This window comes from Heptranchias perlo, chromosome 13 (assembly GCF_035084215.1).
Source record: "Heptranchias perlo isolate sHepPer1 chromosome 13, sHepPer1.hap1, whole genome shotgun sequence".
NCBI classification, from domain to species: domain Eukaryota; kingdom Metazoa; phylum Chordata; class Chondrichthyes; order Hexanchiformes; family Hexanchidae; genus Heptranchias; species Heptranchias perlo.
The window spans coordinates 13,596,657-13,608,707 of record NC_090337.1 but is presented as its reverse complement, the minus strand read 5'-3'; the positions used below and the strand labels follow the sequence as shown (position 1 = coordinate 13,608,707).

Genomic DNA, 12,051 nt, shown 5'->3' with positions numbered 1-12,051 from the left:
TGGGTGTAAAAGGGGAAACAGGAGACCACTGCTCCTTTGGCACTAACCAGTTTATAATGCTGCCATTCTCAACTGACTTTATATGTTGTTCAAATACATTTCACTGATGACTTTTTTTGGATGGGCCTCGAATGTAATCACTGCCTCTGATATCTTTAACAGGTATTATGCAACATCGACGAACTCTTTGAAAGGGAAGAATTGTCTGCGGCACCGGATCCTGGTTGGCCGGATTGTTTCAATACGGGAGTTTTTGTTTATCGTCCTTCCATTGAAACCTACAATGAACTTATACAGTTTTCTACAGAAAAGGGCAGCTTCGATGGTATGTTTCATTGCCAGAAAGAAAGCCTTGTATGTTTTCTCTGGCCCCTGTCTTGAAATTGCAACCAATGGTCTTTGCACTAACATATCTCATTGGCCAGCATATTATATGTTTTCATTTGGACTGTGCATTAGTCCAAATTGTGTGCTGTAATTCAGGTATGGAGTCACCCAAGTTGAATTTAAGTAACAGTGTAACACCACCTCAAGCAAATATACTTTTTTTAAAAATTCATTCTCGGTATGTGGGCGTCACTGGCAAGGCCGGCATTTATTGCCCATCCATGTTTGCTCTTGAGAAGGTGGTGGTGGGCCTTCTTCTTGAACCGCTGCTGTCCGTGTGGTAAAGGTACTCCCACAATGCTGTTAGGTAGGGAGTTCCAAGATTTTGACCCAGAGGAACAGCCTCTCAGTTGGGATGGTGTGTGACGTGGAGGGGAACTTGGTGGTGATGGTGTTCCCAAGTGCCTGCTGCCGTCCTAGGTGGTGGTTATCACGGGTGTGGGACCACTTTAACTTTGCACTAGTACAGTAAACTGCAGCTGGAACAAAGCAAAATTGTGGTAATGTTTAAAGCCTAGATAATTCCCAGGCAGTCAAATGGTGGTAAGCTTCTGATATACTTCATTTTTAATCACTTTTGATGTTAGCAGAGAGCCAACCGTTCTGCTGGCTCTGTGATGTAAAAATGTAATCAGTATTTGGATGCCAGGGAACAGAGCTCCGTGCATCTATTTAAACCCATCTGCAAAGCTCTGGTTTTCCTGGTCAGAGAGTGATGTAGGGCTGGCAGTATAACTCTGTTCTGCTCCCATTGAGTACTGCCCAAACATACCGGTTGATCATAGTTTAAATGTCCTGACCCTAATTAGGAAGATAGCTGACAACAATAACTTGTAAAAACTTCCAGTTCATTTAAAACTTGGACTTGCAAAGTGTTAAACATTTGAGGAGGCTCCTTGCAATATATAAACAAGCTTGTTTTATATGTGAACTTGACCTATTGGCAAAACTGTATGGTGGTGATATTTGCTCCGAGGTCTATTAATAAAGTGTTTTGACACCGGCTCACACAATGGTTTGATGCTGGAAATGCTGGAATCACCTGAGTAAGCTCTGTGATGTCAGGACTAACTATAAATAAAGTTGTGAATCAAGGCAGTGAGTGCTCCAGGCTTATGCTTCAGCCATAACTATATAAAGAAAGTTGACTAAATCCCTTTAGATTATAATGAACTCTCTTCTCCAAACAAGGCAATGTAAACAGGCTTGGCAATAATAATGTAGTCAAAAATATAAAGACGTAGTAAGTGATCAAATGTTTGATGTCTATCTCACCATCTTTGTCTTTCTCTCTTTCACTCTCTTTGTCTCTCTCTTCCTGCCTCTCTCGCTTCCTTCGTGCCTCTCTCTCTCGCTCTCTCTTCATCTCTCGCTCACTCTCTCTGTATCTCTCGCTGTCTTCATCTCTCTGTTTCGCTCTCTTCGTCTCTTGCTCACTCTCTCCGTCTCTTGCTCACTCTCTCCGTGTCTTTCGCTCTCTCCGTCTCTCTCTCTCACTCTCTGTCTATCGCTCTCGTCTCTCACTCTTCGTCTCTCACTCTCTCTTTGTCTCTTGCGTGCTCTCTCTATCTTTGTCTCTCTCCCTCCTTTTCCTGAGGAACGCTTATTACTCAGACATTATGGAGATACCAGTTATGCCAGGTCTCTGCCTCTTTCACGTTGCCCAGGATGTTAAGGGATTCCCCAACAGGCAGCCCTGGGCCTACACCTACAACTGCCTAACTTTCCACTCTACGATGGAAAGGCAGCTGAAAAAACTGGCATTAAGCTTTGCGCCTGAGAACCCCTCAGATCAGGGTCCGAGTGGGCCAGGCACTAAGGCAGGAAGGCAATAAAAGGCAAGGACTACCTTTTTTTCCCCTGCCAATCTTCAGGCCTGGAGGCCTCCTTGCTGCTGCTAGAAGCGGCCAGAAGGTCCTGAAGCTGGCAGCAAGTCCCACAACTGCAGGCCCCTTAAGTGTTCCCATTTCTGTTTCCCACTGCAAGTCCCTTCCAGAAAGCAGGCCTGTGAGGGGGTGTGACTGAACCTTGGTAATGACCCAACCCACCAAATTCAGACATTCTGAGGCCTGGATTGATGCCTGGGCAAAGCAGAGAAGAAGCCTCTCGGCTTAAATCTCAGCTAACATGTTAGCATGTTTTTCCCTAAAAGAGGTGCGTTGAAGAGAATTTCCTCATGAGTCTTACAATGCTTCACCATCTTCATTCCCTCAGTGTTTCTCTAAAGGTCCCAAATGAAAGTTCCTTTAAGACCCTGCTTTCAGAGAATGTTGTTTTTGCCTCTAAATTACATTACATTGAACCCAGCAGTTCCTACTTCCCTCTAAATCAGTAACAGTAGACGATGGTGAGTCCATTACGTTAGCCACCGGTCCATCCACTGCCTAGGAAATAGAGTTAGGCTGTAAGTGGACAGGCATTTAGAAGTAATTCTTTGTGGATTCAAATAGTTGCCCAGGCTATGTAATAGGAGTGCTGCTCTTTTTTTTAAAAAAGAATTTAAATTCTATATTTTAATTGGCAGACTTGTTAGCACCACCAATGCCAATGTTAAGCTGACAGTAGGAGATGTTATCTGATCAGGCTGAGAATATTTAAACCAGATTCCAAAGTGAAAGTTGTTCTAAAAAGATTGGCGCCCAAACTCTCAAGTGTTTTAAACTGGCCTACTGGAAAAAAAAGGATTTGATATTAACATTTATTAAATGTAAAATCTCACAATAACACTGACCATTATTACATTCCTAGTTTTGCTTAGGTCACCTCAAAATCTTTTTAAGGTGTATTCACACTTCCTTTAGTTTTGCAGTGACACTAAAGATGGTGTTTAAATGGGGTCAGTGGCAGATCAAAGTGAGCTCCAGACCTCCACTGGACACCCCTCAACCACCCACCCACCCCAGTACCTCGTGGTTTCAGGCCTGAAATGGAGGTCTCAGACTGCAGTGTAAATGTGGTCCTCTGCAGTTCAAATCCCAAACTCATGTCTATGATTGTTGCCCAATTGGTTGCATCTCCTGAAGACAATGTTAAAATTGTATTGTTTTTAATGGTGATTAAATTAACTGAAGCGTTTTGAGTGCAAGTATCATGACATCATTAAGAAATTGCTAGAAACTCAAGTGCACTCCAAACCCGGGAATTAGTTTGATTGATGAAGTGCAAATGCACCATTTTACTACCCAAGAGCTGCCAAATGATTAACATTTTAGCTGGCAGTTGAAAAGCTCTTACTGTAATTACAAGATGCACAATGAACTCCAGAAGACTAGGCACCTTTGGTAAAGGTTTTGCTTGGGTATGAAGTAACTTTAGTTATGAATGTACACAGAAATTGTACATCCTTCCTTCTTAAACGGAGTAGTACTGCCACTTGCATTAGCGAGCCATATAGTAGCAAAGAACATGCTTTGTTTTTGCTTCTCTTAAGTCAACAGGATGTCCAAATCAATTTAACGTTTATGTAAGGAAGGGCTAGCCTCCATTTGCACCTTAGTTGAGACTTGAAAGGTCACCCACCGCATGAGAATTACTGGTGCAAACCGACATCCTATAATTTCATGATACAGTATGTTGATGCAGCCGCCTTGGGCTGTGCTACCTGTCCTTTATTCCCCCTTCCCCTCTCCCTCACGAAGCATTGCGTTATTTCACGGGTCCAAGGCTGGTGCCCCACTTAATTCTCCATTTGCTCTCACCTCCCTGACAACATGGTCAAGATGACGGTGCGGCATCTGTGACCTCAAGGGTATGGACTTGAGGCCTTACCAAGCTACGGCGGAGCACGTTAAGCCACCTGCCGGATCTTCCCTCAACCCTGCACAATAACCTTTCAAATTCACGGTCTGTATTGAAATGCATTGCAGCACATTCCGGATGAAGCATGAAACCGTGAGAAAGTGGTGCAACTTGGCTAGTGGAAGGAAGTTTCTGTATTTAGAGGGAGGAAGATGCCTTGGTCAAAAGGTTGCATCGTTGCTCAATACTCTAGCAAGAATAGACTTTGTGCTTTTGATAGATCTGTGAAATGATGGAATCTAGCACATAATCACACTTGTCACAGATTCTACGCTTCAGTGTCAGTAGACAAAAATCTTTTGTTACTGCCTCGGAAATTTGAAATGTTGTTCTTAATTGGTGTCTGCTGAAATGGCCGAGTCTGTGGGCATCGACACTGTATTAGAGAACTGGTTTGAAACAATTTGTAAAAAAAAAAAATCCCTTAATTAGGACAGAGGAGCCAGAAGGCGCCATCTTCAACAATGTTCTACAGCTGCACTTTGGAATAACGTTGGAATTTGGCTGGCCAGACTTTGCTATCTGCAGTTCTTTTTGAAGGATCAATAATTTTGGTGCATGTTAAAGGCATTCCAATTGAGGCCAACGGTTCTATTCATTTTAAGTTTTAGTAGCAACGGTGATTGCTGAATAAGAACAGCTTGATTCAATGGATTACTTTGCTTGCTGCAGGGCTGTAACTCTTAAGCAGATTCTATCATTTTTTTCCTGTGCTACTGTGACCTTACACTCTGACATAAAGACCAATGTGAAATAAGCCTTGCACTCTGAAAGGGCTATAATTAAGTGGAAGTTCTATAATTAAAGTATTCCGAGGAACATAAATTATTGTCTGTGCGGTGTTAAATTTCCTAGCTATTTTAATTGAGATTGAAGAAATTATGGTTCCACTCCCCCAGCTAGACGTTTCAAAGGTATGAGGCATAAAAATTATGACCTATCTTCAATGAAACAAGACTAAACAATTTAGAGTTTAAACACATCCTGCTTCCCTCACTAGATTCCTTCTGAAAATGGTATGCTTCAAACTCTCAATTTTTCAGTAAAGCAACTCCCTTTTCCCTCCAGCAACATCACACATGCCAATGTCTACCTCTTAATTATCTGTATACTTTATGATATCACTTATTTGCCTTTGTTGCTGTGTTTAATGCTTGGAACTACTGCTTCGAGGCAGCCCAGGAGCCTGGGTGGTGTGGGAAGAATTCCCCATTCATAAAGTCATCATGTCATACAAGGGGAGCTCTACTCAGTAGCTGCTCCCAGGCTCACTGTAACCAGCATCGCAAGTAGTGATGGAGTGACTGAGAACTACCAGTAAGAAACCGGATAGCTCTCTTTAGTACCTTTAGAAATGATGGAGCAATTAAGTAGAATATACTTCCCCTTTAATCTGGTTTAACTGCTAAGTGACTTCCCTTTCTAATATACTGATTAAAAAGAACCTGTTGAATTTATGGCTTTGAGCCACCTATGCCAAGGGTGTCTCTTAAAACTTAGAAACAAAGCCCTTTACAGATCTAGTTACTTGCATTTTGATCAGATTCCCACAGCCTTCAAAAGATGGGCCTGTGTGACCTATAGTGGGATTTATAGGCTCCACATGACCTGCAACCATTAGGATGTTCAAGCAAAGCTGGGTTTTTGTGGCCATTCTGGTGAAGTCTTAATAAAAGAAACATTCTAAATTATAGGCGTAAAAATGATGACTGCCGGAGAATATTTGATCAGGATATTCAAAAAGTAAACACTGTAGATAAAAAAAAATACAAATGTAATGTTAGAAGTTACTGCTAGCCATATTAGTGCCTTCCCTATCTGATATTCGTCCGTCTGCTATTTTAATGGGTGTTAAACTGTTTACAGTAAAGAAACATAAAATAAACTAACTAGTGGTCCCGTTAAAATAATGGACAACGGGTTTGGTCGCTAATATCATCAGTAATCTCATTGTAAATTTATCTTCAAGCACTTGCTCCTTGTTTCAGAAATTATCCATGCAGAAATGTACAGGGCTGGGGATTTAAATGATGTGCAAATTGACTTGAAAGTGGACGCCCAAATAAGCTTCTCAGGAAGTTATTGCTTTGGTTAGGAACAAGATTTTTGTTGACAGTGCATCCTGTCAGATAGGGCCTAGATTTTCTGGGCTCAAACTCATTTCTGCCTATTGCACTCATTGATTCTTATTTAATTGGAATGACATCCGGCTTCAGGCTGTTCAAATTAATCTTTTTGCTATGTTGTCATAAGGCTAGTGGGTATGTTTTAGGTACATTTAAAATGTCAGCTGAGATCAATCCATGTTTTGCCCTCTCTAGCTTGAGGTCAGATACACCTAATAATTCTTGGCAGGTCCACAGATTAAGGATTTTTTTTAAAAATCAGAAGCATAGGCCTACTTGGATCAGCAATGGCAAGTGTTGGAAGAGCCTTAACACAGTGGTTAACTGGGGTAGATTTTCAACTTACTGCCCAAACGTAAAACTGGCGTTGCAGATCAGCTGCTCATTATAGAAACCGTCCAATTTTCATTTCCATTGATTTCAAATATCTGATCTAGTTGATTGCTGTTTGGATTTTGCTGTAGGCAAAATGGCTACCACATTTGTTTATGTAACACAGAAGTTGTCTCCTGTACTAGTGACTGCATTAGTGATTATAGTTAAGTACAGGAGACAACTTTTGTGTGATCCCTTTAGAACTGTAGGGGCTTCATTTTAGCACCCGCTATCGGGTGCGTTCCTGGCGGGGGGGGCTCCGAAAATCAGGGAATCCCGGAGCGGGTCCGGAGCCTGGCTCCAACCCGCCCACTTCCGGGTTCCAAACAGACGTGCCGACGTGTGCGCACAGCCCCCGCACGTGGGAATCCCGCAGGCAACTAAAGCCAGCGGGGTGCCACTTAACAGTATTTATTGTGCTATTTCAGGTCATTAACTGACCTGATTAAGGGAATATGTGAGGAGGGGTGGGATTTTATAGACAACTGGGACTCTATCCAATACTGGGGGAAACACTCCCAGTTCAAATGGACGTGTTGCAGCTGTCAGCCTGTGGCAGCTGCAAAGGTCCATTTGACAGGTGGGGGGGGAGACCCTCACTAATTGCAGGAGGCCACTCTGTCACTTGGGACAAAGTTTGGCCTCCACCACCCTCCTCCTGACAATCAAATTCACCAACTTGCACACTCACCCCGGGGTCCAGAGACATGTACCTACCTTGCGGACCCCCTCAGATGAACATCTTCCGGATGGGGGCCGCTGTAGCTGCAGTCATGACCTCCTCGGAGGGCGAACAGCATCACCAGCCTCGCCAGCCAAGCCGTCCACCTCTGACACATGGAGCTCCACAACAGAGTGCTGTGACACATCCACCTGTACAGCAGGAGGGAGGGCAACCGCAGAGAGAGATGCATCGCAGAGGGCACTACCCTCGCCACAGGGTCCACAGACTGAGGCTCAGCTTCCTGGACCTCTCTGAGCAGCAGTGCACACGGAGGCTCAGAGTCACTTGACATGTAGTCGTGGACATCTGCAGCCTCCTTCATGCCGAGCTGCTCCCGGTTGGCCCGAGCACCATCTTCTTACCTGTCGCTGTCAAAGTCACCACTGCCCTCAACAACTTCTCCTCCGCATCCTTCCAGGGTGCCACCGGGGACGTCGCCGACGTCTCTCAGTCGTCTCCACAAAAGAGCCCTGCAAATACACCTACACCACTCTGCAGTGACACAATGGGTGGCATCAGTTGCGGGTCTTCATTGTGATCCTCAGGAAAGGGCATTATTGCACAAACCAGACAAGATTCGCAAAGACGTGGCAGTAGTGGTGCCAATATAATATGTAATGTGAATTGGTCAGAAATTCAATATAAGTAAAAACCATGACAAACCCTCAAACACCCTTGTGCATCCCCTTCATGCTCACGACACGTTTGCCTTACACTGCCTACTGTACATATGTGATCCATGCCCTGTGGCTGCAGCACAGGTAGTGGCAGGTTGAGTGAGGCTGACCATGAAAGAGATGCACGAGAGGGTGAGTATGAAATAGAGCCATGAGATTGTATGAGGATTGGGTTGAGTGGTAGTGGCGGGATGAGTACTGGCGAGGTGAGTAAGTGCAGGTAAGATGAGGATGAGCTTTGAGTGAATGTGAGGAGTGATGTGACAGAGTATTGTTTGGCAGTGCAGAAGGAGATGTGGGGTGGGGGCGGTGATGTGGCAGACGGAGTGTAGGGGAATGAGTAAGTGTACTCACTTTGGCTGACCTACTTAGGTCATTGGAGCGCCTCCTGCACTGTATGCAGGTGGGCGATATGTTGGTGGTGCAGGTGACCTCCTCTGCCATCTCAAGCCAGGCCTTCCTGGTGGCAGAGGCAGGCCGCTTCCTCCCGCCCGCCGGGGGGAAGATCTCTGTCCTCCCCCTCCTCCTCACCCCATCTAATGATACCTGGAGTGAGGCATCATTAAACTGGGAGCAGCCTTCCCCCTGGGCTGCTCCATGCTGTAATTTTTTCTATTTGTTGCAGCATCTGTCAGTGGAGGACTGCCCCTTTAAATAGAGCTCCTCCAGCTGACAGAGCTTACTGCACATGCGCAGTCTGCCCGACGAGCAGATCAGCAGTGGGGAACCCGGAAGACCAGGTAAGTGGATCCAATTAGGCTGCGATCGCGCGGGGCAGACTGATTTCACCAGGCGCGTTACCCACGCGCCCAATAGCCCCCCCGCCGCGAACCCGCAGCCCTGCTAACATCGAGCCCTAGAAGTATGGAAGTTTACAGCACAGAAGAAGGCCATTCGGCCCATCATGTTTGTGCCAGACCTTTGTTGAGGCAATCCAAAACTAATCCCACTGCCTTGTGCTCTCTCACAGCCTCGTATCAACCTCTGCTTAAAATATTTATCCAATTTTTCCTTAAAAGATGCAACGGTCTCTGCCTCTATCATCCCCTCTGGCAAAGAGGTCAATGGTCTAACAACCCTCTGCATCAAGAAATTCCTTCTAATCTCTCTCTTCTCCCTTAGTGACAATTGTAAATTGATGACCGCTCGTCACTGCCTCCTCAACCAGAGGAAATAGTCCTTCCCTATTCACTCTATCAAAGCCCTTTGTAATTTCAAAAACCCCTATCAAATATACTCTTACTCTTTTGTGCTCCAGTGGAAATAGCCCCAGTATCTCAAGCGTCTCCTCTTAACTATAGTTTCCCATCCCTGGCATCATCCTAGTCATCCTACACTGTATGCTCTCGAAAGCTTTAATTTCTTTTTCCATAACTGCCTAAAATTGCACACATTACTCTCACCAATGTTTTGTACTAATGTATCATTACTTCTCTTTTGTAGTGTATGCCCCATTTCTAAACTCAAAGATGCTGCTGGGCGTTTTAATGGCTTTATATATCTGCAACCTCGCTTACAGGGAGTTATAAATTTGAACCCCTAGGTTTTGCTGTTGATCCACACCCTTTCATTGAAATTATAGTCCCATTCCTTGCTTTTCCTCCCAGAATATATTACCTCACACTTATCCTTCTTAATTTGTGTGCCCATTCTGCTCATCTGACTGTCTTTCTGAATCCTCCTCACTGTTTGCCGAATCCTCTACTTTTATGTTGCCAGTGAATTCCAAGATTGTGTTCCTTAGGCCCAATTGTTCCCATTAAACAAAACTTTTAGATGTACAATGACTGAATAAAAGTTCTCTTCAAACAAATGCAAAGAGGATACTCATTAAATATAATCTATTTTTCATTGCAGTGAACTATATATAATGCAAAAAGGTATGTTGGTGTGGATTGAGATGTACTGAATGTACTATGGACAACACATCCATCATACTCCAAAGTGTCACATTTTTGTTACAGATGCAAAAACAAGAAAGACAGTTGTTAAAATAGGCAGGCAGCTACTATAGATCCTTAACCCAGGGAAAGGAATTAGGTAGACCGAGGCTATATTCCTAAAATTCTTGTATTCGGACAGCTGTTGCCTCCCTGGATATGCATGTGGGAATTGTGAAACTTATCACATACTCAAAGCTGGAACAGCCATGGTAGCAACAGTATTATTTCCTTTCATCTCATCGTATCTTGGGACATGCCAGGGTAAAATTACTAATCCCGAACTCCCATCAGAGAACCAGACTTGAAGGGAGTCCAGGTTGGAGATAGAGCTACATCACCGTAATAGCAATTCTTCAGCCCGTGCTAGCTTTGAGCACAGCATTGGTGAACTTACCCTGTTATACACAGCCAGAACGTACAGTACTAGAACAGGCTGGTCCCTGGGTACTCAAATGTGGTGATGTGATGACCAGGTTGTCCTTCAATTTAAAGAATCAGCCTGTGGGAATTACATCAGTTGTCTCAATGGAGGCCTGTGACATTTATTGAGAATTCTTTGAAATCTTCTCCAGTTTTACACATGTTCAATACGGCTAATAGTGAATGAGATCTAAGTTTACTTTTTTCTGTGCAGTTACAATATATAATGTTTCATTCCTTTGTAGCTCATCAAATTTAGCTAACTTATAAGTGAGGACACCAACTTTATCTGACCTTGCTTGGACTCATTCACACAGTTAAGATCAGGATCATTGAAATTTCAGTACAGAACGAGGCCATTTGGCCCATTATGTCTCACCCAGTGCTGAGTCTCAATGCAGAGCAATCTACTCTAAGCCTATTTACCTGGTCGACGCCCAAACCCTATCATGTTTTTCTTTGCGTCGTGATTGACTTGGTTTCGATAGCCACTTGCGGTAATGCAGCCATATCCTAATAACTTTTTGCATGAAGAAAAGATCCTTCTAACTTCCCCTTTTATGCTTTTAGTGCCAACCCTGAGTTTATGCTCTGCTGTTACTGATTTGGAAATAAACGGTCTATGAATTTTAAGTTGGGCGACATAAGTCTGGGATGCAATCCCAACAGTTACACCGGGATCACGCCCCCTCCTCCGTGCCCTCTAGCGACTGCCCCATAGTATGCAAAGTCAGTTGGAGGGGACCTTATTTGCGTAAGTCTGATGGATATCGTGCCAGTACAGGCACATTTAGGATGCCCGCCTGCTCCATTTTGCCAGATACTCCGGTTTCCACTAGCTAATCATGTGTGAGCCCCACCCCTCCCCGAAACCACTATTCACAACCTGGCAAGCCTGGCATTTACTGCCCACCCCAAGTTACCCTGAAAAGGTGGTGGTGGGCCTTCTTCTGGAACCACTGTAGTGTTTTGAAGCAACTGAGTGGCTTGCTAGGTCACTAAAGAGGGGTCAACCATGTAGGTGCGGGATTGGGGTCACCTAAAGGCCAGACCGGGTAAGGTCGGCAGGTTTCCTTCCCTAAAGGACATTATTGAACCCGTTACGACCAAGAGCTACTGATGGGGTATTCAGTTAATCACATTTTATTTTTGTAAATACACCATTACAAGGGAGCTGATTATCAACCATAGCTGACCTGAAGTCATATTGTTTGATTTGGTAACTGTGTGGCCTAGATTTCAAAAGCAATCAGTATTTCACTATGGGCAGCTGCCTATATGTCTGCTATTGTTATAAAATGTAAGGAGTCTTACAACACCAGGTTATAGTCCAACAGCTTTATTTGAAATCACAAGCTTTCTGAGCTTTCCTCCTTCGTCACCTGACGAAGGCGGAAAGCTCCGAAAGCTTGTGATTTCAAATAAAGCTGTTGGACTATAACTTGGTGTTGTAAGACTCCTTACATTTGTCCACCCCAGTCCATCACCGGCATCTCCACATCATTGTTATAAAACACACAGTCGTCGCATGAAGTGTAGAATGCTAATCAGGCACTGACGTTACAACATTGTGGCAAACGCTTGCACAATTTTACACGCAC

General features: G+C 44.1%; 1 protein-coding gene across 2 annotated transcripts in view; it reads left to right on the top strand.

Moving 5' to 3' along the window:
- Positions 1–12,051, top strand: part of LOC137331301 (glycogenin-1-like) — a 50,760-nt gene that overhangs the window by 23,701 nt on the left and 15,008 nt on the right. For both annotated transcript variants that reach the window (XM_067995015.1, XM_067995016.1), the window contains exon 4: positions 163–325. In XM_067995015.1, coding sequence (XP_067851116.1) covers positions 163–325 — 163 coding nt within the window. The remainder of the gene's footprint in view (positions 1–162; positions 326–12,051) is intronic.